Here is a 15,325-nt window from a genome sequence, read left to right as displayed (position 1 = left end):
TTTGTTCCGGCTGCGCAGGGCTCAGGCGGCTAGGGGGGCCCTCTTTCGCCGCTGCTCGCGGCGAATCGCCGCAGAGCGGCGGCGATCAGGCAGCACACGCGGCTGGCAAAGTGCCGGCTGCGTGTGCTGCTTTTTATTTGATTAAAATCGGCCCAGCAGGGCCTGAGCGGCGACCTCCGGCGGTGTTGGACGAGCTCAGCTCGTCCAGACCGCTCAGGTGGTTAAAAAGGGGTCCACCAGATGCCCACCCCCCCTCCCAGGAGAAAAGAGTATAGAGGTACTTGTACCCCTTACCCATTTCCTTTAAGAGTTAAAAGTAAATAAACACACAAACACATAGAAAAAGTATTTTAATTGAACAAAAAACATAACCACGAAAAAAGTCCTTTAATATTCTTAATTAACCATTAATACTTACCTGTCCCTTTAAAAGCCAGTTCCCACGCAATATCCTCGGAAATATACTAATCAGTTACAATGTAACAAAGTTGTTACAATGTAACAACTTTGTTACTTTGTATAACACCACCGCACCCGACGTCACTCGCCGCTCACCCGCCGGCCGCCGCATACACTTACGCTAAGTCCCCGCCGGCTCCCGCCGTCCACCCCGACCACACGTGTCACCCATATACATGCTGGCACCCATGGGTGCCAGCATGTATATAGGTGACATGTGGGAGAGGCGGGGAGGGCAGCGGAGCCGGCGAGGACTTAGCGTCCTAAACCCGACAGAGCTCTAAGCTATATAGCTCAGAGCTCTCGAAAGCATCTTTGTATTTGGGCTCCAAGGAGCCCCATTGGTCCTTAGCAGACCAATGGGGTTCCTTCTGATTTGAAGGAACCCCATTGGTCTGCTAAGGACCAATGGGGCTCCTTGGAGCCAAAATACAAAGATGCTTTAGAGAGCTCTGAGCTATATAGCTCAGAGCTCTGTCAGGTCCGTGCAGCGCAGACGCGTATGCGGCGGCGGCGAGTGACGTCGGGTGCGGCGTAGTTACAATGTAACAAAGTTGTTACATTGTAATAACTTTGTTACATTGTAACTGATAGAACATTTCCGAGGCTATTTCGAGGGATCATTTATTTAAAGGGACAGGTAAGTATTAATGGTTAATTAAGAATATTAAAGGACTTTTTTCGTGGTTATGTTTTTTGTTCAATTAAAATACTTTTTCTATGTGTTTGTGTGTTTATTTACTTTTAACTCTTAAAGGAAATGGGTAAAGTGTACAAGTACCTCTATACTCATTTCTCCTGGGAGGGGGGGTGGGCATCTGGGGGACCGCTTTTTAAAGGGGACTCCCAGATGCCACCATGAACCCCCCCCCCAGGAAATCGCGGCCTCCACCTCCACCGCCCATCAGAGGTGGAGAAGAGCCCCTTGTCCTTGGATTGGACAAGGGCTCGGAGGGGGAGGGGAAAGCTTGGCTGCCCCTCCCCTTCCGAGACCCCCCAATCCATGGACCATGCGGGCTGGTATAGTCAGGGTGCGGAGCCCCACGCGGCCGGTGCTCCGCATCCTGGCTATCCCAGTCTGCATGGGGGACAAGGGGTTAAAGAGGTCTGGGAGGGGGGACCCCACGTCGTTTTTTTTTTATATTTCCCACACTCAGAACGAAGTAAGTAAAACTCTTCCCACTTGGGGGAATCTATGAAAATAAAACACTATTGTTACCTGTGCAAAAAAACTGACATTTTCCGCATTTAAAAGACATTTTTGCCCTTGAAACTTAAAAATCGATTTTCTCAAAAACTATAAGGTCTTTTTGAAAAAAAAAAATTCCTCTTATTCCCACTGATCCCCTTAATATATCCTGTGAATTTGGTGTTCCTAAAGTTTAAGCAGGCTTTGCTATTAACCGTTAAAGTCGGCAGGTTTTTAAATGTATACATTTTTCCTTTGAAATTTTAACATCGATTTTCTCAAAAACTATAAGGTCTTTTTGAAAAAAAAAAATGTCCTCTTATTCCTTCTGATCTCCTTAATATATTCTCCAAATTTGAGGCTCTTAGCACTTAAGGGGGCTTTGCTATTAACACTTAAAGTCGGCGGCTACCTAACATTGATCCATGCATCAACTTTTCCGCTTGGCAGCATGACCTTACGCATTAATTGCTAGTAGAATTTTACGCGTAAGCCTATAACGTAACAACCTCAATTACGGTATTCTTACGCGTAATTGCGGAAGGGCTATGCGTAATTACAGACATGTACCGTAATTCAATGTCTACGCCGTAAGCGTAATTCCGTAATGCGTAATAGCGTAAAATTACGCGTAATGATCCGTAAGCGTAGCTTTTTCCATTACGCCCAGCACTGCATTCACTAAGTACTTTTGTAAAATGGCAAAAACCCTGAGAACCCCCCATGAGGAAATGGGCTAGTCCAAAACTTGTTGGTTCTGTCAGATTTTTATTACCTTCTGTAATTTACAGCAGCATAGGAGAAAAGTAATTTACATCTCATTTTACTATAGAAGAAATGTACTTCATATTTGTATATGTTTACATGTATTTAAAATGTTTTTTTGTTTTTTTTCTTTGCGATAGTGGTCCTTAAAAGTAAATTTGAAGTGGAAATTTCACTTCAGGTCTGATACTTTCCGGGAGGCAACAGTGGCCTTCCTGGCCTCCTCCCACCCTCCCTGCAGAGTCTTGAGCAGGTGACATGCATCACATGACACGCCAGCGCATCACACGCTGGCAGCCAGCGTGTAATACCCCACCACGTCCTAACCGCGTGTCATGTGATGCCCTGTTGCCATGGAGATGTGATACTGGAATCAGCAAGCAGGTGAGTTTTAACCCTTGCTTATCACCTGCTAGGGACTCTGCATGGAGGGAGGGAGGAAAGAGAGGAATCCGGCCCATGGGCCGTAGTTTGCCCAGCACTGATCCAAACTGTTCCCTCTACTTAGGTAAGTACTTAGGTAAGTACCAAGTCTAAATTAATTTCTACTTCAGATTTGCTTTAAAGGGTTGCATAACATTGGCATATGACTAAAACTGTCACATAAAGAAATGCTTCATCATCCCTCTGTACTTCCTACTCAGGGTGTGCTAAAGTGCTACTAAGTACTGCATAGAGATGATAAGCAAAGAGGCAAAAGGAAAAAAAAAGAAAACTATAGAAACTGTAGGGAAGATAAGTTTCTGACATCATTCAAACAGAAAGCAGCACATACTATGGCTACTTCTTGAGCAGTACAACCACAGAGTAACTGCGTATATTGATTTGTACCTGCTGGATGTGCTACGCTATTAGGAAATGGGGTGAAATGGTAAAATGACCAATGTGCATAGATTGCATTGTTGATCACTCAGGGTCTAATTTTAAAACATTTTGAGTACACTTAAGCAAAAGTACCGTATATTCCGGCGTACAAGACGACTTTTTAACCCCTTAAAATGTTCTGAAAAGTCGGGGGTCGTCTTATACGCCGGGTGCAAGGTCGCCAGGTGTCACTGCCTTAAGCCACAATTACCTCCAGTGGAGAAAATGAATGCTGCTGTATTGGGAGAAGGTTCCAAGTCCGGTAGTCCATGATTCGGGTGTTCCTGCACGGCTATTAGCGGTTAATAGTGCGAGCGGCCGCTCGCATGCCACACAGGGAGCTTCCTGGTTCGGCGGTCAGCTGACTGAAGACGCGCAGGGAGCGTGGTGACGTTTGCTGGAGGAAACTGTGGGACGGGCTGGAGGTGGATTGCCGGATTACTGTGGAGCGCACAGTCATGTGACCAGGAACCCGGAGAGGCTTCGCTTGGCTGCTGTTGTGGTTGTGTTTTGAACACAGAGCGAGCCAGATGATCCGATTGAAGAGAGAGAGACGAACACAAACCGAATCATGAATGATTCGGATCTTTGATCCGGATCTTTTTGTGAGTTGAATCATCCGGATCATTACCATGAACAAATGATCCAGATGATTCGATGGTCAAAGATCCGAATCATTCATGATCCGGACAACACCACTGCCCATCTGATAGGCACCGAGGAAAACACTGGACTGAGTCTTGGCAGCTCGGCTCGTGTTCGGCTCACTCTCTTCAATCGGCTCTTCTGGCTTGCACTGTGTTCGGCTCTCTTCACCGGAGACATTTCAAAAACCTGGGAGGACCTGTCAGGGGAAAAGAGGACATCTGATCAGCCTATGACCAATGGAACCTGCATTTGGTATGTCTTTCACCAATGTATTTCTCTGTATGACAGCTTAACCAGTTTTGAAAGCACTGTCCATGCCAATATATGTATTGCCGATATTTTAATGTGAAGTGCAGAGGGTGGATACAGGGGTGGGCCAGATGGATGGACGGGGCATGTTTTCTGTGTTTACTAATGTCAGAGAACGAGGTGTTGGGATGCAGAGGTGGGACAGTAGCCCTGCAGTGCACTTGGAGACAAGGAGAGCTGACCAATCAGACGGGGAGAGGGAAAGCAGATTCAATCCAAACAGCCAATCACCAGTAAGATACATCACTGTGATTGACTGTATTCTGCTATACCACATTAGTACACCAGTATCTGTACCTGTTCATACAGTACAGTATATCAATGTCCAGCAGCGAAAACCCCATCATGGCTCCAGCAAGGAGAAAGAAATATGAAGCCGATTTTAAACTTAAAGTTGTAAACTTTGCCTTGGAACATAATAACTGCGCTGATGCAAGACACTATGGAGTAACAGAAAAGATGGTTCGGGACTGGAAAGCAGAGGAAAAAGCATTAAAAAGTATGCCAAGGGGTAAGTGTGCATTAAGAAGAGGCACCCAACATTGGCCAGAACTTGAAAAACATGTAGTAGACATGGTGAATGAACATCGCCAAAATGGTTATGTAGTGACACGAAATAAAATGCGTTTGTTTGCACTACAGTGGTCAAAATCTAACCCAGATGTTTTGTACATGTGAATGAAAAAGGCTGGATGGAGGAGGAAGGGGTAAAGCTATGGCTTGAAAATGTGTGGAGCAGGAGGCCAGGTGGACTTATTCAAAAATGTAGTCTACTTGTGTGGGATATGTTCAAGGCGCATTTAACTCCCACCACCAAGCAAAGGCTTGCAAGGCTAGACACAGATGCGGCAGTTATTCCTGCAGGATTGACATCATTGGTAAAGCCACTGGATTTGTGCCTAAACAAGCCATTCAAAGATCGCATTCGAGAACAGCGGAATGAATGGATGCTCAGCGTTGAAAAGACATTCTCAAAAGGAGGAAACATGCGTGCTCCACAGTTGGATGTTTTGTGCCAGTTTGTCATAAAATCCTGGAATTATATTGATGCCAAAACAGTAATCAAGTCTTTCAAGAAGTGTGGCATATCAAATTCATTGGATGGTATGGAGGACGACTACTTGTGGGAAGATGAAGAGGTACCCGAGGCTGGGACTGCAGCCAAAGCTGAGACCACACCGTCTGATACAGAATTTGATCCATACGATGACTGTCTTACAAGTGTACCACAGGATCTCATCGATATACTTATGAAAGCAGATGACGAAAAGGAGGATTTTGAAGGCTTTTAAAGGAAAACTGTCACGTAAGCAAAACTGTAGCTTGCATTTATGATGGGTGTTGCTAAATCACCAGGGACTTGCCCAGGACTTGCTCTCTCTCTATTGTTTATTTTCTTGCTACAATAGTTCCTATATCAGTTCCAGTTCCTATATCAGTTCCAGTTTGATTGACAAGAATCAGCAGACAGCTCCCATCCTTTCAGCATTAGACTTTCATTGTTGCATGTGCACATGTTCGTTATGTTTATAAGTGATGAGCATTTGAATTAAAATTACCTTTATCATAGTGAAATCAAATCTGATGGTTTATTACTTTTTATTTGGTGTGCCTAGAATGAGGGGTAGTCTTATACGGCGAGTATAACTCAAACTCTATATTTCAGCTGCAAAAGTTGGGGGGTCGTATTATATGCCCAGTTGTCTTATACGCCGGCATATACAGGTACACTAAAACTTTGAAGAGTATTGTCAGAGGTAAAATAAATGTACTTAGAATAGTGTTTGATTTTTGTTTTCTGTGTTCCCACTTAAAATAAATCTCTTCACTACTGTCAAGATTGTAAGAGAAGGTAAATATCTCCAGTAGAGGCCAAGAAACACATTTTATCTGCTGCTGAGTGAGCGAAAAATTAGAATCCCCAACATGTTTTTATATCCTGTCTACCAGGTCACCATGGTCAAGAAAAGAAAGTGAGGGTGCAAAGACAGGCATAAAAAAAGTATACACCATTAAAAATGAATTTTCTCTAAAGCTCTGTATGTTTCATGGTCAATGGATGGCTGTGTCAGCTGTTTGCATGTATGGAAGTGATTACAATCATGTTTATGTATAGTCAGGCCTCTTCCTTGTACTTGTTTTTCTGTATACTCTGTTCTTTCTTGAATGGAAATGTATTGAGGGATTGACCTCGTAAGTCAGTAATTTTCTTTGTTGTGTTCTTCTTTCTTAGTAAATTGAAGTTAATGAGTGAAAGGGAAATAGACTGGCCTGAGGCCTAGCAACACAGGACACCAGTTATTCAGTTGGGTGGAGGGTGGAAAAGCTTGGGTAAAGACATCACATGGAGCACCAGTGAGTTAGGCTTTACAGTGTTGCCCCTGTCATGGCAGTAGACAGTTTTGTGCTCACTGTGCCTAGGATGAGATCAAATTGTTTATTTATTATTATTATTATTATTATTATTATTATTATTATTATTATACACTATATTCAATATATTCTGAAACTGTGAATAAAAATGTTGAACCACTGTACCCTCCTCTCCTGTATAATCATGTCCTGTGTAATCCTCCTCCTTGCTTCCATAATCACTCCACCAAACAACTCAGAGAGGCAAATCTTTAGGTTTGTGTCTCAACATTATTTTTTTGTCAAACCTATTTTCTCTGTATTAAGTGACTCCATTACCTTACTGAGTTTGACATAATTAGGCAAGAAATCAATATTTAGTTCCGTAGTTATCTAGGTTGAAAAAGACATGCATCCATCAAGTTCAATTTCTTGAGCTTCACTGCGCTGCATTCCATAGTAAAGAAAAGCCACTGTCTTCTTAATTGTACTGAGGTATCACCTTCCCACACCTAGCAATCATAGCTGTGACTGCCCCTCAAAGTAAGTAAGGAAAACAACCAAGCCCTTTTAATTCCAAGTATAGAATTTACCATCTCCACTTTCTGTGGAAAGACTGTCCACAGCTTAACCACTATAACTATGAAGGACCACATTCTAAGCCAGTGTTAAAACTACTTTTCCTCCATGTGTGGTTCACGTCATCAGGGTGGGCACTACTTGTCAGGCAAAGGGGGCAATTGCCCAAGGGCCCCCAAGTGCTGCTGGGCCCCCCACACTACTGGTTCCCCTCCCCTCAGGTCTTTACCCACCTGCTCTCCTTGGCCTCTGCAAGATTTGTGTAAGGATTACAACTTAGCTGTTCCTCACTGCCTGCATTTAGACCCAAACTGAGAAACTGACTGAGTTCTGCGTAAAGTATGCTTCAGTAAGTGCTCAAGCCTGCTCTGTGATTCTGTGGCGTATCACTGTGCCATGTACTCAGTTGCTTCCAATTTGTTATAACAGTGCTGATAGTTGAACATGGAATATTAAGTAGCAAGGACATTTCATGAATGGACTTCACAGGTGGCATCCTATCATGGTACCACAACAAAATTCACCAAGCTTCTGAGACTTCCTAGTCTTTCACAGACATTTGCAGAAGTAGTATGCATTAGCCTATGTGCTTGAATTTAGATACATGAGGCCATAGAAAGGGACTGGAACACCTGAATTCAGTGTTTTTGAGGGGTGTACCAGTACGTTTGGCAGTATAGTGCATCTTCAGCCGACTGCAGCACATAGCAAGTGATGTCATATATTACATCCCTAGTGATATGTGAACCTGGTTCATGCTGCCTATTTTATTGGCCTGTGAAGTGCATGATCCAAAGAGCTCTTGGACAGTCCAACTTTGTGTCACTGTGGCAACACATAATGCTTTCAGTAAGTGGTATCTGCTGTAACATTATTGGTTTGTATTGCACCCCACCAATGAGTGATTTAATGAGCTGTGACAGAACTCTTTTATTTGCTTTTACCACTTCCCTTGATTTTGTGTAGAAATTTGCAATGGAAATAGATGCAGAAGGCATATGAAACACATTTTGAATACTTTGAATGATTTCTAAGATAGGGGAAATAGGTGGATGGGGAATACGTATGAGTTTTGCTTGATGGAACTTCTATTTTACTTTACTTTTTAAATCAGAAAATGCAATAACAAAAGGGAAAGTAAAGTAAAAATACTCCTTAAGGTATTAATTAAAAGAAAAAAAAACTAATTTTGTCACTTCAGTACGATATATGTCTATATAAAGCTTTCAGGAAATTACACTGCATAGAAAGATACAATCAGTTTCCAATACACTTCTCGGCTTTAAGACACCATCTGTTTAGCTCAAAATAATAAGTTCCCTGCTTCACAACAATTATAACAAACAAATCTTATTACTGGAAAATAATGGATATAGTTACACCCGAGAACTTTGGAGATAATATAATTGTAAGAATGAAAAAAAAAAATACAGAATGGCTAGAGAGATGCACATAAGTCGGCACTGCTGACAATTCGTGTTTTAATCTTCACAAGTGGCGTACATTGTAAGGTTCATAGAAAGAACAAAGGTTGAACATACCATATTGCTGGAGGCTGTGAGCTGGTGGTGGGTGCAGGGCACAGAGTAGCCTTACGGCCGTTTCGCGCTGGCAATGCGCTTCTACGGAGGCAGCCTCCGTAGAAGCGCATTGCCAGCGCGAAATGGCCGTAAGGCTACTCTGTGCCCTGCACCCACCACCAGCTCACAGCCTCCAGCAATATGGTATGTTCAACCTTTGTTCTTTCTATGAACCTTACAATGTATGCCACTTGTGAAGATTAAAACACGAATTGTCAGCAGTGCCGACTTATGTGCATCTCTCTAGCCATTCGCCAGAGCACGCTGCCTATGTGGAAAAGAGGCTGTAGCTTCTGCCAAGATCCCTCTCCTACGCTTAGTGTACTGTAGTGCCGACCTCTTCCTGCTCCCCTCCCCACCTCAAAAAATACAGTGTCTTAACTCTGCAGTATATGTTTCTGCTCTGTACTATAAAGCACAGAAACAGGCACATGAGAAAATAAAATCCTGTTTTCAGAAACGTTGCTGTTCTAGTTTGGGGTAACGTCAAACTTTTCCTAAATATCAGTTGTTTGGTTGAGATGAACAAGAACCAAGAGCTGAATGACTTCTCACCCGGCTGCCACTGAAACACCCAACATACTATTCCACCTCCAAGTCTTAGCAACTCATCAACAAGTAACCTTTGCGTGGGCCACAGACTATAGCATTGTTACTAAAGCAGTGCCCAACTCATGCACTATGTGCCAGACGCACAGCGCCAAGATCACCTGCTTTGTTAAAGGGAACCAGAGATGATCGATTCACACAAAATAAACATATCAGTTGATAGCTTGTAAAGAATAAATGCTCTACCTGATAATTTCGCCACTCTGGTGTGCCTTTTTGAGTGCTTTTTATCCATTATTGCTCCAGGAAATATCCAATATGGCCACCGGCTCATATTCCTTCTGCTTCCAGGTTATGAGGTGTTCTGGATGTGCTGTCTAGGCTATGTGAGACTATAGACAAGCAGGGCTGCTGTAGGCTTTCATCTGTGTGCTTTCAACTTCATATTCTGGAATGCTTTGTGGCTGCCTGTAGGAAGTGTCTCTCATAGTAATGAAACTGCATACAGTAGATAATAATGACAGGCTGCACAGACAGAGCACACAGATCACACAGCCACACTTGTCTGTTAGACAGAAATTTTTCCTGCAGCAGCAGCCCCTCCCATGTCATCACAGCTCTCAGAATGTAAAGCATGAAATTTGAGCCAGGAGGGGGAAGGCTTGGGCTTGAAAAGACTCCACAGAAGAGTGACTCAGCTATAATGATTCCAGGTCAAACCTCGACTGAATAGTCGGTGGATTCTTATCACAGTTGATAACAGATAGATTAGACTAAGAAGAATAAAACTAAAAGCAGGGTAGGTGTTTACTGTCATGTTCCCACTGATAAATGTAATAAAATACATGAGGGTGCTTCGTCTCTGGTTCTCTTTAAGACCCACTACTAGGAAAATTTTAGGCAAGTGGGTGGTTTTACATAAATAATGAGAAAATTGAGAATAAGGTAGAAGACCCCAGTAACTATGTTAATTAACATAGAAGCGGCCACACTAGTGGAGTGTCATAGTCATGACACATCACAGCAGCAACATCACAGACCCTAACAAAAAAGAAAAAAGAAAAAAGCATAAGCAATCATCCAAAGAGTTTCAAACCCTGAATCCCAAATGTTGATGACATTTTCCATTCCTTGACTTATACCAGCTCACAGGGCTCATAGCATTAAGAGGTACCTTGCCAGGGAAGGAGAGGGCAGCAGCAAATTCTTCCTTCCCTTCAATGAGGAGGGTTCTAATAATTCCATCATCTATTACTCCAGTACTTTCCTACACATGTGTTATTGCTTCCACAAAAGGAGAGGATGAATCTCTTGTCCACATTATTGGATGAGAGTTACATAGTAGAATGGGCGCTTGCCAAAACTCCTTTGTAAGGTACCATTTAATGTCATGTAGCATGTTGGCTGCCATTGTTGTGGGAGCTGAAATCCACCGTTTAGGTTTAGAATACCTTAGGGGGTACCAGCCTCCATACCCCATTTTCCCTTTTTCTGGTCAGTGATGTATTCCACAGTGGGTAGGCTGGCCATGCAGAGAAACCTAATACTGCAGACCAGTGGTGTAGCTAAGGAGCTGTGTGCCCCGATGCAAGTTTTACATTGGGGCCCCCTAAGCACTCTATACATAACAATTGATACGGCGCATCAACACTTGCCAATTCCAACTACAGTGTCAGAAGTACAAGAAGGGGTTGGGGAACAGTTTGTTAATGATTACCACTATTCAAAGTATCTATAGAAGTGATTATTAGGAGCACAGGACCAATACAAAGCTAATACTGCAGCTGAGAGAGGGCCCCTCTGGCCCAAGGGCCCGGTGCAGTTGCAACCTCTGTACCCCTTATTGCTATGCCCCTGCTGCAGACCCTCAAACATCCACGAAATTCTTTACCACTGATTTCAGTAGTAAAGCATCGAGTTATTTTTACACAATAGTTTACCCTTTCCAGGTCCACTTAAGCATCATCACTCTTCAGGAATTGAATCTGTCTCTCTCTCAGGCAGAGAGCTGGGAACATACGTACACCCAGGAAGGCTTTATGGGTCCTTAGCAATAACCTTATCATTCTCTGATTTTCCTTTCCAAACAGTGAAAGCCAATATTTAACTGTAGTGATGACTGTAGTGATGAGCACAAATTTTGCGTAATTGTAATTTTGCATCGTATTTCGCTTTTACTATGCAAAATTGTAATGCAACATTTCGGGAAAAAATCTTAATTAATTTTGCACGTAAATGTAATCCATCCATAATAGTCCATAATTAAGTGAAATTTCACATAATTTTGTGCCGACTTTAAGTTGAATATTGGGAACAAGTCAAAAAATAATTTTTCAAAAATAATTTGTAGTTTTTAAGAAAATTGATTTTTAAAATACAAAGGAAAAAGGGTTTTTAAACTTTCATTTTTTTTTTTTAGTTTAAAAATCACATAGCAATATTGGAGATCATAGCATGTATGGGGGCTTTGCTATTAACAGCTAAAGTCGGCTCGAAATTATGTGAAATTTCACATAATACATACAATGGATTACTCAAAATCAATTGTGTGTCCAAACCATAATTATGTATGGCAGTAATTGCGAAAAATAATGCAAAACTTTCTGTAATTGGCAGATTATGATCACTAATAAACAATATTTTATTTTAATAAAAAACAGTTGGCCATATGCAATTCTCCTTTTCACCTGAGTTTTCTCCTAGAAGATAATTTTTCATATTTGATTTTAAATAACTTTCCAGTACTTTTCAACTAAAAAAGTACCAAAATATTGGTGAAAAAGTACTATCAAAATTATTTTAAGCATTTTCTTGCCTTCTGGGGCTTAAAAGGCATTTTATTGACAAGTATAAAAATATCACCTAGGAGAAAACTCAAGAGAAAAAATGAATTGCATATGGGCCAAGGTGTCCTTAGCTTTCACCTAGGTGATATTTTCACTTTCAATCAAGAAAATGCCCTTTTAACCATCATGTTTTCAATCATAGTGCTGAAAAGTTTTTTTAAACAGAAAATGAAAAATTATGCACTAAGAGAGAACTTAGGGACAAAAAGGTAATTGAATAAGGGCCCGATGTTTTCATATGATCACAGTTGGACAACTTCATTTCAATGATTTTCCATGTGGTCTACAGTGACTCCAAAAATGGTTGCCAACATTTGTCACCTAATAGTAAACTATAACAAATTCAGGCCACCTTTGCTGGGTACATTTTGTTTTTCTCTGTTCTTTAGTATTCCTCAGACTTTTCAACCTCAGTAGGTTTGTACCTATGGAAATATGACTTCACAATTCCCAAGGATATTTAATAGAAATTCAATTGTTAGTTGCCTTCCTTCAACTCATCTTTTCTATAAAGTTATGGATGAATCTTTTCATAAGAGAAACATCCATTTTTAATTCATGAAGGAAATTAAAAGGAGTACATTAAATACTCTTTCCACTTTACTGTTTATAGATTTTATTGCATGTTATTTTTATCTGTAAATATCTGACAATACATATGTCCTGGCTCTTGAGAAAACATTTAATGGGCTTAATCAAGAATGTCATTCATTCATTTTTTGCTTTACAATTTTAATTGAATGTGTATTATGCTTTCCTTTCAGCTGCAAGCACAAGTTATATTTGGAAAAACTACCAAACACCAGCATAATTATCCCATTTCACAATGAAGGGTGGACATCTCTTCTAAGGACCCTACACAGCGTGATCAACAGGACCCCAGACAGTCTTATTGAAGAAATCATCTTGGTGGATGACTTCAGTGATAGAGGTAACCTGTGAGTTTAGATTTGAAAAAAAAAAATAGTTACGCAGTATTATTGTGCATGCAAATGACTACCAGAATGTGTTTTTGAAATAGTGACTACACCTGTTTTTGTAAAGCACTGTTCAAACCAACACTCCTTTGGCAGAGGAGTTACTGAATGATTACAGCAGTAATGTTTTTACAAGTGAAGCAATACAGTATATTTAAAGAGACACTGAAGAGAAAAAAAATATGATATAGTGAATTGCTTGTGTATTATGAATAATTACTAGAAGATTAGCAGCAAAGAAAATATTCTCATACTTTTATGTTCAGGTATATAGTGTTTTTTCTAACATTGCATCATTCTATAATATGTGCACATTACACAACACTCAGCATTCAAAATGATTCTTTCAGAGCAGTCTGTGAAGTAATGACCTCTCCTCTAACAGAGGAAGAGTAAATAGTCCAGGAACAGTTGAGATAATAAAAGTCAGATAACAGCCCTCTCCACGACTAACTTAGTCGGAGAGCTTAATGGCTTGTTTGCATAGAGATAACAATTGGAGTTTCTCAACTCTTCCTGTACTGTACACTTCTGATTTGAAAATATGCCACAGAGCAGAATGCAGTGGCCAGAAGCCGTTTTTCTGGCTGTATTTGTATTGCCAGGCTAATGGTTTTATGTCAAGGCCAGTGTTAAATGGTTAAGGATTATAAAATCTACGTTGCATAAAAATCATCATTATGATTTTTATGCAACGTAGATTTTATGAAACATAATAAAATAGAGTGTTATGCTTCACTGGAGCGCATGAGTTGTATTGGAATATTGCTTGTTGTATTGAATGGGGTGTAAGTAACCCCATTTACTCAGTGCAGCCAATTCATTTCATTCTCTTGGAATAAGAGCCACAACAATTTTAGATAATCTTGGTTAAGGATTATGTTGCAGAAAGGGTGAACATTATTATCGAGTCTTGAATTGTCAACATTTTAATGTGTTATGGACAGCAAAAGGATAAACTAAGTTTGGGTTATACAGTATTTTCGAAGGTTAGATTAGGTTTAATGAGTTCAGTGCAATAAAATTATAAAGCAGAAAGCTATGAACAGTGATGTTGGTTTACTGCATTAAAATGGGTTCATAAACCCGTGTGGACCCAAACGCTGGCTCTTGGGCTCACCCAGCCAAACTGCACTGCAAGATCTTTGCCCATTCAAGCTCTTGATGACCGTTCTTCTGACTGAAATACCTGCTCATTCACCTTGCATTAGAGACAGGCTGATGTCACACCAGTACATAAAAAGCATTGAGTGTTAGATGGGTTTTGAGGGGAGAGAAGACCTTTGTTTGGCTAAGTTTCAGCAAAACAGAGGGTGGTTCTTCTGCACACTGAGACTCACACAGCTCCCCATGCTCTCTCTCTCACACAGATCTTACTCTGTGGTGACATAAGAGGCAGAGGGGTACCAGCCGAGGTTTTGGATGCTGCTTACAATAATGGATGGATGGTGCATTTTGGCAAGCAAATGGCAACAAGTTAGCCCATGATGCTCACCTGCACCATATGGATTTTTCCCATCACTAATGCTGAACTCAAATGAACTGTCCTGAATATTTATTTATAAAAATGTATGAGGAAAACAAGTTTTTAAGGCATACTATGCAGTAGTACATGTATAATTTAAAGTGTACCTGAGGTGATATGTGACATGAAGAGATAGACATGTGTACATACAGTGCAAAGTATACAAATAACTAGGCTGTCACCTTTCTTCTTTATCTATCTAAATCAGTTAAACGTTCAGGTATGCAAGTGACAGTTTCTTACCAGTCGTAACCCTCACTGATAAGGACCTACAGGTAATACAACAACCTACGTTTTCAGCCTTTAAAGAGAAAATAATACTGGGATTCTAAAAAAAAGTAATTTTCAGGAGTAGATGGATAGATACAATTGTTTATCTCATCAGTTTATTTTCACCTTGGGTTCCCTTTAAGCACTATCTTTAGTTAACCCTAACCATATCATGACAAAATATCTAATTGTCCTTTCCAGTGACCTTGACTAGAGCACTTTGGGGGCATTATATTTAGTTGAGGGGCATCTGGCAAATGTTGTTGATCAGCAGCTGGAGAATTTTCAGGTTGTCATTTTCATAGTTGAACAGAAAGGTGTATACATGATTTTACAGCAGTAATTTGGTTGAACTGTATCTTAAAATACAATTTAGTCTTTTTGAACTTCACAAGGCATCAAGATTTTTAGGA

The 15,325-nt window shown here is 40.8% G+C and overlaps 1 protein-coding gene across 1 annotated transcript in view; it reads left to right on the top strand.

Moving 5' to 3' along the window:
* The window catches only part of GALNTL6 (polypeptide N-acetylgalactosaminyltransferase like 6), a 1,483,691-nt gene that overhangs the window by 577,704 nt on the left and 890,662 nt on the right, over positions 1–15,325 (top strand). The window contains exon 4 of the mRNA XM_068269254.1: positions 12,905–13,071. Within this exon, the coding sequence (XP_068125355.1) occupies positions 12,905–13,071 (167 nt within the window). The remainder of the gene's footprint in view (positions 1–12,904; positions 13,072–15,325) is intronic.

The sequence above is a fragment of the Hyperolius riggenbachi genome, chromosome 1, assembly GCF_040937935.1.
Source record: "Hyperolius riggenbachi isolate aHypRig1 chromosome 1, aHypRig1.pri, whole genome shotgun sequence".
In the NCBI taxonomy this organism is placed as follows: Eukaryota; Metazoa; Chordata; class Amphibia; order Anura; family Hyperoliidae; genus Hyperolius; species Hyperolius riggenbachi.
Note: the sequence above shows the minus strand (reverse complement) of the source record. Positions and strands in the feature narration are given on the sequence as shown.